Below are 12,016 nucleotides of genomic sequence, written 5' to 3' on the forward strand. Positions count from 1 at the left end.
GTGTGATCCGGATTAGGATTCTACCTTTGCGGGACCCCTAGTGTTCAGCCTGGATGCAGCCTGGACTCAGGAGCAAATAGAAGGAAGCACCCCAACTGTTCCAGCCGTGGCTAGGTGCTGGCCCTCCAGCCAAGGGAGCCCTCGCTTGGACCCCACTAGCGGCCCAGGCCCCGCCTCCGGTTCCACCCCCTTTGTTATCCGATACTGCTCTGGGTCAGCTGGTTCTGGCGTCAAGCGGAGGGCTGGGCTGGCTCAGCTCGACCCGGCAGGGCTTGTTTACTATGGCTGATGATCTGGAGCAGCAGTGAGTTACTCCTGTCCGTTTCTTTTTCTGTCTCTGTCTATCTGTCCGGGCCAGGATCCGGGGATTGTCTGTGGTTTCGGACAGCTTCAGACTTCCCCGCCTTTCCTTTTCAGGTTGGCTTCCAGGGAGGGAATGGGTTGTGCTGAGGAGACCCGGGAGTGCTGAGGGACGCGAAGGCTGGGGAGCTGGAGGGAGCGTTGAGGGATGAGCTTGCGTTCAGCCTGGGTACTCTGACTTTCCACTTAAGTCTTCGCGATCGCCCCCTGGTAGCCCAGTTGGATTGGTGGTAATGCGTGATGGAAACACTTGCCCTCCCCGCCCCCAAAGCAAGCTTGAGAGCCGCGGGTGAGGGGGCAGCAGCCGGGTACGTGTGGAGACTTGCCCCAGGACTATAGCCGTGGGTGTGAAAGGCCCTGACGGAGAAGGCATGGGTAGGAGAGAGAAATCTCCGCTGTTCTGGGATTAGTGTGGAACTGGCTTACAAGTTCCTGTAGCCCTTGGCCGCCTTGACACACTCTGCTTGGCATTGATAGTTTCTTAATCGTCAACACATGCTTACTATTGTGGTTTCAGAAGTAGGTTTGTTAGGGTGGGGGGGCGGGGTTACTGCTCATCCAAGGGCATCAAGTTTGAGATGCCACCTGTGGGTGGTGTGATGGCATTCTAACAGGATCAGGAAAAAGTTGCTCGGAGAATGACTCAGCTCCGAGGGTTTCACGGGAACAGGGCCTTCCTTTGACCTAATATTTGTCCTTTTGGATCTGCAGAACACCTAGACTGCAGAACGAAATAACTCTGTAACAATAGCAAATAATAGTTAAGGGGCTTGAAAGAACTGCCCGGCAGAGTCTTGCTTTCCAAGACGAAATTTCTGATGCCTACAGTGACTTGAGGAAACAGCGTTAGAACCATAAAGTGCACAGGTCATGTGGCTCTCTTTTACAAGTAAAGCAACAGGTGCTGATGCTCATAAAAATCCAGAGACTTGCTCGATTACAGGGGTCTAGAACAGGTTCTCTCTCACCACAGAACTGCTCTATTCACCCCAGGAGAATGAGAGGCACCACCCAGGCCAGGGGCTAAGTTCATGGTTAACCCGCCTTGTTAAGGGATGCTTGCCTCACTTTCCCACCTCAGCTCTTACCTAAGAAAGAGCACCGGCACAGTATGACAGGCACCGTTGCCTGTTCTCTTTCTGGATTGTTTGTGAAGAAGAAAGGAAGAGCTGTGCACATAGTTCCCAGCCCCCCACCCCCGCCCCTTCCAGGACTGTGTGGACCGCTGCCAGTGGTGCTGTCTCATAGGACAGCACTTCTCTTGAGCTCTGCTGTGGAGTTAGAGATATGTGAGGGTCAGGTGTCACGATCTGACGGGTTATAGTCTACAATGCAAAGAGGAAGTTTCTCTTTTGAGACTGGCCAAGATCTGTGATCCCAATACAGGTGCTTCATCCAACAGGGAATTCTGGTAGACTGAATGGCCTAGGATTCGATTGGTCAAGACACAGCTTTCATCTGACCAAAGCCACTGCAGTATCACTCCCACAGCAACACTAGGGTGTTGGGTTTTTTTTGTGTGGGTTTTTTTTTTTGTTGTTATTGTTGTTGTTTTGGTTGGTTGGTTGGTTGGTTGGTTTTTTGTTTTTGTTTTCGTTTTTGTTTTAACCACAAACTTTCATTGAGAGTAGCTACTTACAAAATAGTAATACTATATACAGGTAACAATTCGGCCAAGGGAAAATAATGTTGGTTGGAGTTTATCTGTGTGCTTTAGATGTTAATCACAAAGTTTTTAGAAACTTATGAGGCAGATACTGACAAGAACACCAGTGTGCCCCAGTCACATTGCTGGTAAGTGGCCGTGTTGGGATTACAACTCTAACTTCTGGCTTTGGATGACACTCCCTTCAGAAAACAGATCCAACGAAGATGTGGTTATATACAAGAGTCTTCAAATATGGCCTCAAAAAGCTGAGGCTGGGAGGTCCACAGAGCAGACATCTTTTTTCTAGCTTGTGTGTGACCACTCTGCACATAGATTGCCCACCTATGAAGCAGAAGCCAGACTACGTGGTTTCCAAGAAAATACCCAAATCCAAACCCTGTGCTTCACATGATGCTCAGGGTCCCGCAGTGTACACTATGGGAAGTTGAGATGGGTACTCCATAGGATGACATTGTCCTCTCATGCTCAGACCCACAAGCCCTTGCTGCAGCTTCTGGCAATCAGCCCATCACCTTCACCAAGGCATAGTTCACAGAAAGAGAAATAGCATGCAAGGTAGGAAAGGTAGAACAAAAACTGTAACTCACTGAGCTACTGAATTTGTGGCAGGCACCTTGACAAGGTTTCTTCCATGTCTGGACCTCCACGCCAGTCTGTGCATCAGTGGTGGGTCCGTAATGCAAATCCAGGAGGGCTGTGTACGCCAGAGCTAGTGCCTGTAACCTCTTCTCTTCCATGGCTTAGTCACTGGGTGTGGGGGAGAAAGCAGGATAACTTATCAGTTTTACCCTAGGACATAGGTAAGCTTTCTTCTCATTTTACAACCTGAAAAATGGGCCAGAGGCAACCTGTGTCTTTTGGTGGACACAACAGTAGGACATGAATTGAGATATCCCACCCTGAATTCTATCTGCCCCAGCTCCACGTCCAGCTGACGGGTCTCCCAATCAGGCACTAACGGCACCCCAAACCTCCCGAAGCAAGCAAGGCAGCAGATGCCTTACCCTAAAAAGACAAAGAATAATGGAAATATTAGTTAAAGTCACTCCCTCTCCCTCTGTAATCTCTTTGAACATAAATTGTGATAACCAATAACAAAGAGGAGTTGTAAAGCTCCAGGAAGATAATAAATGTGGGAAAGTCAAGTTTTGTGGGCATGGTGTCTGCTGTCTCTTAAGGGCCGTTGTTGTTATAACCATTTGTCAGGGAAAGAGTAACAGTCTATCAGGCTGCTCAGGCATGGCTGACGCCAAGGCCCATGAAGGACAGGCCTCCTGAGGCTGGGAAACACCTTGTTCCCTGATAACTCTTGGAGCTATCAGCAAGCCTAAGGACAGTGCTTCCTTTTCAGTGTTGCCAATAAGCACCTCTGTGTCTTGTTGCAGGCCTCAGGGCTGGCTGAGTAGCTGGCTTCCCACTTGGCGCCCCACTTCCATGTCTCAGCTGAAGAATGTGGAAGCCAGGATCCTCCAGTGTAAGTAGAAGGGACAGTTTGCTTCTGACCTTTAAAAGGTTTGAAAAAGACACAGGATCTTCCCCAACCTGGACGCACTAAGCTCACTGATTCCTCCTTAGGAACTAAAGGAAGAGAATCAGTGATTTGAGGGGAGATACAGACAGTACAGCATCCCACCACAGTGGTCCCCCAACTCCCTAGCCCTGTGGCAGCTCCAGTGGTAGAACAGACCCCATGAGCAATGTTTAAGAAGCTCAAGAAGTTAAGAGCAGCAATAGCCACTGGTTTAAAGGACCCTGGGACCCTGGGACCCTGTCTCCCCCATCCCCCACCATGGTCATCTCCACCCTGCTGCTCAGCCTAGCTAAAGCTCTCTCTGCACCTGAAGGGAACCACATCAGTGCCTAAGAGGAATAAGTCCTTGGCTCAGCCCACTCCCACCTCCACCTGGATCTGCAGATAGGAGAGTCGGGGATACATGGCCCGGCTTAAGATTCTCCCCCATGGTCAGGCTATGAATGGGGGCTGTTTTAGTTCCCTTTTGTTCCTGTGATAAAACATTGACCAAGTCAAACTTGGGGGGGAAAGGCTGATAGGGCTTATAGATTACAGTCCATCATGAAGCTTAGAATCTAAGACAGGAACATGGAGGCAGGAACTGAGACAGAGACCATAGAGGAATGTGGCGTACTGGCTTGCTTCCCGTGCATGGCTTCCTCAGCTTGTTTTCTTTTTACTTTATTTATTTATTTATTTATTTTTAAATTGAGAAAAAGGCAGTGACTGGGTCTTTCTATGCGGTCCTGGCTGTCCTGGAACTCACTATGGAGACCACACTGATCCCTTTAGGAAGAAAAAAATAAATAAACAAGACAAGGTAAAATGTCTGTCTTCTCAGCAAGCGTTCTTGTTGGTTCACCCTTCCCAGGTCTCCAGAACAAGTTCCTGGCCCGTTATGTATCCCTCCCAAACCAGAACAAAATCTGGACGGTGACTGTGAGCCCAGAGCAAAAGGACCGTACCCCTCTGGTGATGGTCCATGGCTTTGGGGGCGGTGTGGGCCTCTGGATCCTCAACATGGATTCACTGAGTGCCCGCCGCACACTGCACACCTTTGATCTGCTTGGTTTTGGGCGAAGCTCAAGGCCAACGTTCCCACGGGACCCAGAAGGAGCTGAAGATGAGTTTGTGACCTCAATAGAGACATGGCGGGAGACCATGGGCATCCCCACCATGATCCTGCTGGGGCACAGTCTGGGAGGGTTCCTGGCCACTTCTTACTCTATCAAGTACCCCGAAAGGTAAGGGGAAGCTGCCCTTCACCCTCATGATTCCATGCCTTACGAGGCGTGTCCCAATAGTTATTTCTCATTCCTCAGCAGCTTCAGAGCTAGGGTACCTCCAAGCAAATGCAGTGCATCCTCTGTTTATTTTCTCTGCCAATATAGAGTTAAACACCTTATCCTGGTGGACCCATGGGGCTTTCCTCTACGACCAACCGACCCCAGTGAGATCCGTGCACCTCCAACCTGGGTCAAGGCTGTGGCATCTGTCCTGGGACGTTCCAATCCACTAGCTGTTCTTCGAGTGGCTGGGCCTTGGGGTGAGTCACCTCCAGATGAGAAACTCTGTCTTTAAACCAAGACATTTCAACTACACCCATTCGCCACCGTCCCATTCGCCACCACCCAGCTTGGTATACATGGTCTCCTGTCACCCTTACTTGCTCATAGAAAATAGGCCCGTCCCTGGCATCGCGACTTAAAACTAATAGCCAGGACTACGCCTCTGCATTGGAGGGTTCAGATGACTGGTGTATTTTCCCTTCATCTGCATCAGCAGATAGAATGGAATGGCTACCTTACATGTTGGCAGAGCCCAGAGGAAGGAAGGGGCTCTATCGGGCTGCTCGTCAGCTGCATGAGTGAGTTTGTCTGACAGCCCTGTTGGTGACAACCTGTTAGCACAGTAACCACATCGCATCCCCTTCCATGGCTCCCCAAGCACCTACAGCAATGAGGGCTCAGAGCCTAAGCTTCTAACAGAACACAGTGACAGACAGGTCCCTCTGAGCCGTGCCCTCCTCCAGAGACACACCACATCTCCCTCTTCTGAATTTCTTAACCTAAAGTAGCTGCAAAAGAGACAGAAAGAGACAGGATACACTATAGTGCGTAGTGTCAGAGGCTTTGCCTGCTCACCTTACACTTGCCACACCCTTCCCTTTGAGGAGCTTTTTACACTGGTGATGTAAGAAGCAGATTCATTTTACTGAAAAAGTTGGTGACCCCTGTTTTGTACTGATAGCTTATATTTATATAGAAATGTTCAGTAGTTGCCTGTCACAGTGGCTGAAACAGAATGGCTCCTATAGAGTGGGAAATGAGCACCGATGCCGAAGGTACTACATGAGTTCTGGAAAAAAAGGAGCAAGCAAGAGGCACGGGTGCCAGAGCAGGGGTAGGTGGACAGAGGGCTGACCTCAGAGTCCAGGTGACTCCAACAGACTTCCTGCTATCCTTCCTGCTCTAACCAATCTCCCTCCCCTGGCCTTGGATCTGACCAGGTCCATGTAGGGCATCGGCTACTGTGTTGGGTGGCTGCCTGGCAGCCATGGAGGACTGTGGTAGAGGGAAGACAGGGTCTTTGGCTATATTCACTGAAGCTCTCCAGATAACGCTCACAAAAGCCTGCCAGGACAAGGGAAGAGGCCAGTAGACCCTGTCCTCGTGGTCTGTCGGCATGCCTGCGCCTGTGTGTGCACGGTGATGAAGCCGGGCCAGCAGTGCTGTTAAAGTCACCTTTTACGTGGATTCTGATACAGCCTGAAATGAGAGCATGCTTGGGAAATGGTCCGGTTTCATCTGCTACCTTCAGAAGAGTAAAGGCCATAAGGTTCCAGTGAGTGGGGAGATGGGGAGGCTGGGGGTGGGGGTGGTCATAACTCAGACTGTAAACAAAAGTCCTCTCAACCACAGACCCTCCCAGAACTTGTTAACCCATAGGAAAAGTCTTGGGACTTACGAAAGTGACAGCTAACAGGTTTCTTGGGGATGGAAGACTGTCACTAAACTCATTGGTGACCAATGATTCAAATTGTGACATTTGAAATCATCCATTGCTTCCCAGCAGGCTTCTGTACTCTTCTTGCCCCTGTCCTGTTAAAGGCATAAAGGAAATATAATTCCTTAAAGAGATAAATTTGGTTAAGGTTGTTTGAACACAAGCAGGTGAGAGTTTATCCTCTCTCTCCACCGCCACCGTCCATGCTGGCTGCTGTATGGTTTGTTTTCTGTTCTTGTGGGTTTGGGTTGTTGTTGTTCATTGTGTTCTTTGGTAGGGGATTTAAAATGTGTCTCACCATATCCCCGGACTGACCTTGAACTTGAAATAATCCTCCTGCCTCTGCCTCCTGAGTGCTGGAATTGCAGGCAGGTGCCACCATGCCCAGCGTTTCTCTGTCTACTCCCAGGGCCGGGGCTGGTGCAGAGGTTCCGTCCAGATTTCAAGCGCAAGTTTGCAGACTTCTTTGAAGACGATACCATCTCGGAATACATCTACCACTGCAATGCACAGAATCCCAGGTGAGGGCGGCTCCCAGGAGCAGCCCAGTGGCGGGTGGCTCAAGAGTAAAGCTTGAGCTGCAGGGTCCTATGCTGAGGGGGTGGGGGCACAGGCACCAGCAGGCTGGTCATTTCCAGAGTGTTCCCTAGGCATGGTCGCTAAAGCTATAGAAGATGCTAGATTTAATTGAACATGCTGTCCTCTGTAGAGGAAGACCTCACGGCTTCCCCAGCGATCAGCAGCTGGCATGATGAGAAGCAGTGGAAAACATTCAAAAGATATTTTTTAACTGCAAAGCTGATTTTTCAAAATTGTTGGTTGTATTTTATAGTCAAATGTAGTTTCTTTTTTCCTTTGTTTGTTTAAAAAGCAAGTAGAGAAAGAGGTCTTTGCCCGTCCAGAACCTTCCGTTTCTAAATGTCCTCGCCTTCAGTCTAATATGTCATGTAGCATTGATTCAGAGAGGCCCCTTGCATGTGTCCCTTTCTATACATACACGTGATATATCTAGAATACATTTCTGGAATACACTCAAAGAATGTGCATTTTAATTATATATGCTTTGAAATAGCTTAGAACTGGCACAAAAATCCTTTACCTCTTTTAGAGATACAGAAGTCTTCTCAGAACTGTGAGAGGTTTTCATCTCTCACTGCTCCCAAGCAAGCCCCGCACGCAACCTTGCAGTTTTGGCAGCATCGGCAGCCAGGAAAAGAATCTTCTTCCACAGGCAGGCCCTGTGAGAGACTAACACCAGCAGGGCACATTAGTAGCACCGCCCTGTGGAGACCTCACCCTGGGCCTGCAGGAGGCACAGACACTACCCACCTCTTTCCAAGCCTGTGAAGTCACTGTCAGCCCAAGGCTATGAGGAGGGCAGGGCTAGGCCTTTCAGCAGTGCTGTGAACATTAGTCTCGCTGCATCGTGGGGGCCAGCGCTGCGCGGAGTATCGCTAACAGCAGGGCCCCGGTTAGAGTATGTGCTACAGGAAGCCCAGCAGTCAAAGCGAGCGCCCCCCAGCCTTCTGTTCTCTGGCTCCTCTCAGCTCCCATGGCTTCATTATTGTCCTAAAGGCCCAACTGGCACAATCCTGCCCTTCCCTTCATCCAAGACCTACATGTTGGAGACTTAAGGGCAAGTTGTAGAGGTCTTGCCTGGCAAACTCCCAGAGACCTCCGACTGCCCAGCGTGACCTCTAGACACTAGTTCCGTGCAGCGACCTCTCAGTCCAGGCCACAGGACATGCGCTCCTGCTACTTGCTCATGTCCCAGATGGAGCAAAGATGCCATCAGGTGGCCAGCTCTCATGCACTCCCTCCAGACGTCACTCGGCCTATAGCACTAAGCTCTGTTACTATAGCTGAGAAGTTCTCAGTAATTCCCATCAGTCCTTTGGAAAAGAGGAAGTCTGGAGAAGAGGAAATGTCTGAGTGGCACCTTCTGCTCTGTCCAGACGTGGGAGCTCTGTGCGTCTCTCCATTCTTGTCATCCCGGCCTCAGGAGTGCCCGCAGTGCCCTCCGGCTGCCATATGAGACAGGTTGAGCTGTCCTCTGGCTTTATGACGCAGTATCCCATAGAGATGGTCTCTGCTTCTGCTGCTGGGTGCAGAGGAAAGCAGGAGTATAACTACATCAAACAGACAGAGCCCAGGAGGGTACATTGTCCCCAACCTCCCCTGCCTCCCACAAAAGCTGCAAGCTAGTCAGAAAGCTGGCTCCTGTCCCAGCCTCACACACCTGATAGAGAGATAGAATTCACATTTGTGACGTCACCCTAGCAGAAGCTGCTGAGCCCTGGTCTCAAAAGCCTGACACAGTTTCATTCTTTATCCCAGAGTGATTTTAGCAAAGCCCTCTCGGTGTAGCACTCACTCTTCAGGGCTCACCTGTAGTGAATTCTCCCTCTTCCTCCTCATCAGCTAAGCCCCTCCTTTCCCCGTGTCCTATAGCTTACACACACAGACACACACACACACACACACACACACACACACACACACACACACACACACACACCTTCATAATCCTTGGGAAATGTTGAATTAAAAGCACAATTATGTAATTAGTTAGCCATCACCTTCCAAAGATGTAAGCAACAATGCCATCTCCAGGAGGGCAGACACCACACGCATCCTGTTCTTGTGCCCCCTCACCCAGCTGGGGAGGTAACCATGTGCTGCATAAGTACTCTGGCCAGGTCATGGGGAGGTTTCCACAGGTATGCCTTGAGGCGGGTCACTCATCCCCTAATCTCGAGAATATTTAATGAGCCAGTGCTATTGAGCCAGTGCTGGCCGCATGGAGAAAGCAAAGACACTAAGATCGAGCCAGTCTCTGAAGGACTGCAGGTTGATTTTTGGCTTCTCTGCCCCTCGCCTCACTGTTCGGTTCTGCCAGTGGGGAAACAGCGTTCAAAGTCATGATGGAGTCCTTCGGCTGGGCCCGGCGCCCCATGTTGGAGCGAATCCACTTAATTCGAAAAGACGTGCCCATCACCATGATCTATGGGGCCAACACCTGGATAGACACCAGCACAGGGAAGAAGGTGAAGATGCAGAGGCCGGATTCCTATGTCCGGGACATGGTAGGCTGGCTTGCTAAGGAGTCGGGGTTGCAGTGCACAAGTTGGGGAAAGTCTTGGGCAACAAAAGGTGATTAAAGTCAGGATGAAAAACATGCAGATGAGATAAAGCTGTAGCTTTGAAAGGTTCCCCTCTCTGCCAAATGGTTAGCAATTTCCTTTTTCTGTGCAACCCGGTTCAGCTAAAAGGCAGGTTCTCGACCAGCAGCCAGGCGAGTGCTTCTATTCAGCCTTCCCTACCCGAAGCAGAGCTGTGAGCCACAGGCTGAAAAGCCAGGGGTTGCAGTAAAGACTTCCTACCACGCTTCTGTCACTTCCACCTTCCATTCCTACCAAGTCACCGTGGTCCTGCCTCCTGCATAATACAAGCAGATGCAGCAGGAAAGACACAGTGGATGTCTCCTTCAGACAAAAATGAGGTTTTCTTATGTATTGCTTCCCAAAGGAATGTGCAGCACCCAGAAAAAGGGTAGAGGCTTGCTCCTTCAAAAAGCTGAGGGTAACAGGCAAGTGTGACTCATGGGGAGGAGATGGTGGGACCACTTCCCGGTGCTGGGACTAACGAGCTGAGCCACCGCTGTCATCTGTCCACAGGAGATTGAGGGTGCATCGCACCATGTCTACGCCGACCAGCCACACATCTTCAATGCTGTGGTGGAGGAGATCTGCAACTCGGTTGACTGAGCTGCTGTGAGAGGGAGAGGAGGAAGCCGGAGTTGCTGTCATCTGTCTCCCTGTCTTAGGCAGAATCTCTGTCCTTTCCTCACCAACTAACACGTGCCAGCCAGGCAGAGTCGCAGGCTGTCATAGGACCACAGTGAAAAAGAACACTTCCGATCCCATGCTGAGGGCAAGAGGCAGACTCCACCAGAGGCCTTGAACTCCCCACTCTGGGGTAGAGCATAAAGGGTTGCCTAGCGCCACCCGTCCTCTCCACGCCACGCGTTACGAGGTGGCAACTGTGAGGAGATTGGGCAAGCCATGCCATCTCCCTGCATGGCCTTTTCCCCTCCTCTGCACAGAGGACGGGGAGTGTATCTGAGAGTAGGTTCCATCCAGGAACATCTTCCTTCTCCGTCACTCCATGCCTCCATCCAAACTCAGCCCCACTTACCCACCAAGAGCAGCTCTAGTCACCTGCCCACCCCCTTCCACAGCCTCGGAGGTCATAACCCAAGCTCTTGTTGCCAGACAAGGAAAGAGATATAAAGGCTGTAACAGCTCTGTGTGATTAGTTCAGCGGCGATGAGTCTATAGCCTAGGTCTGCCAACTTCCAGCATGCAAGCTTTGTGCACTAAGGTTTCGTGAAGAGCCGGCTCTAAGCTAACCTTGCTCCACATTCTAACTAATCTCTTATGCAGACACACTATTATCTTGCCCTGTGTCTCAGTCCTGGCTGCCTAAGTTGGGACACTTGAGTCCCTTTCCCCTTGTTCCTCCCACTGTGAGGCTCTAAGCCTCTTCTGTGCCTTGGGCCCTAAAGCCCCATGTGTAGTATAGAGCAAAGGTGGCTCCTGGTGGGGAGTGGAAAGGCCCTTCCACCCTAGGGCCCTCTCTGCATCCACAGAGTCCACAGCCATCTGCAGCATTTCCTACCTGGCCCGAGCTGGGGGAGCTTTAAGCCAGCAGTTCTCTGTCCTTTATCAGCCACAAATCACTTCTCACTGCCTGACCCTCTATGCCTGTCATCTGTCACCATGGTCTCCAACTCACTCTGTTTCAAAATTACCCATCAGCCCTCTCCAGTGGATCTCATTCCAGGTCCTGCTCTAAGGTCTGGGTACCAGGCTGGGCCTGGCCCCAGAAGCCGGGCAGCTCCTGCCTGCGCCTTCACTTTTATAAAGCCAACCCTCTCACCAGAATAGTATTAACTCCTGGTGCTTTGTACTACTGGTCCAGCTGCCTCAGGCTCCTTTTCTATATTAATAAAGAAGAGTAAAAACTGTCAGTGATAATGATGCTTACTGTTGATTCAGCAAGAGTACTGAGTGGCACTGCCTCACAGCAGTCCGTGCAGTCACCAAAGACAGTGGAACTAAACAGGTACCACCTCCATCCACTCCTCTCCCAGGTCGTTTACCTCCAAGTTCAGGAAAGCACAGACTATGTCAGGCAGCCTACTCATGATGGGAGAGGAGTTAGCCCAGAGCACAGGCACGTTCAGCCTGTCAGTAGGAGACTGGGACAGAGTGGGGTGCTCTGTTCTGCCTAGTCAGCACTCTGCCAGCCCAGGTCTAGGCCTCTACACCCTGCTCCTCCTTGCTCTCAGCTCAGACCCTCCCCAACCTAGATGTTCTGCTGATGTCTCCATTGACACTCAACTGACCCTCTTTTTAAATGTAAACTTGGGGCTGAAGAGATGAGTTCGTGGCTAAGAGCCCTTG

The 12,016-nt window shown here is 50.7% G+C and overlaps 1 protein-coding gene across 2 annotated transcripts; it reads left to right on the top strand.

Annotated features, from left to right (window-relative positions):
* Positions 1-225: 225 nt before the first annotated feature.
* Abhd4 (abhydrolase domain containing 4, N-acyl phospholipase B) lies at positions 226-10,654 on the top strand. Of its 2 annotated transcripts, none has more exons than XM_051143059.1 (7): positions 226-304; positions 3,415-3,503; positions 4,414-4,786; positions 4,934-5,088; positions 6,958-7,069; positions 9,448-9,634; positions 10,226-10,654. In XM_051143059.1, the coding sequence occupies exons 1-7, from the start codon at positions 282-284 to the stop codon at positions 10,313-10,315; spliced, it is 1,029 nt and encodes a 342-aa protein (XP_050999016.1). In that variant the 5' UTR covers positions 226-281; the 3' UTR covers positions 10,316-10,654. The 2 variants fall into 2 exon arrangements, with proteins under 2 accessions (XP_050999016.1, XP_050999017.1); XM_051143060.1 differs by having other exon boundaries at positions 270-417.
* Positions 10,655-12,016: the final 1,362 nt, after the last annotated feature.

The sequence above is a fragment of the Acomys russatus genome, chromosome 3 (genome assembly GCF_903995435.1).
Source record: "Acomys russatus chromosome 3, mAcoRus1.1, whole genome shotgun sequence".
Lineage (NCBI taxonomy): Eukaryota > Metazoa > Chordata > Mammalia > Rodentia > Muridae > Acomys > Acomys russatus.

Excerpts from the sequence above, each read along its gene's own strand:
- Abhd4 (XM_051143059.1), top strand. The coding sequence starts at position 282 with ATGGCTGATGATCTGGAGCAGCA. Across the intron at positions 3,504-4,413 it reads GGAAGCCAGGATCCTCCAGT|GTCTCCAGAACAAGTTCCTG; the intron begins GTAAGTAGAAGG and ends CACCCTTCCCAG. Across the intron at positions 9,635-10,225 it reads ATTCCTATGTCCGGGACATG|GAGATTGAGGGTGCATCGCA; the intron begins GTAGGCTGGCTT and ends ATCTGTCCACAG.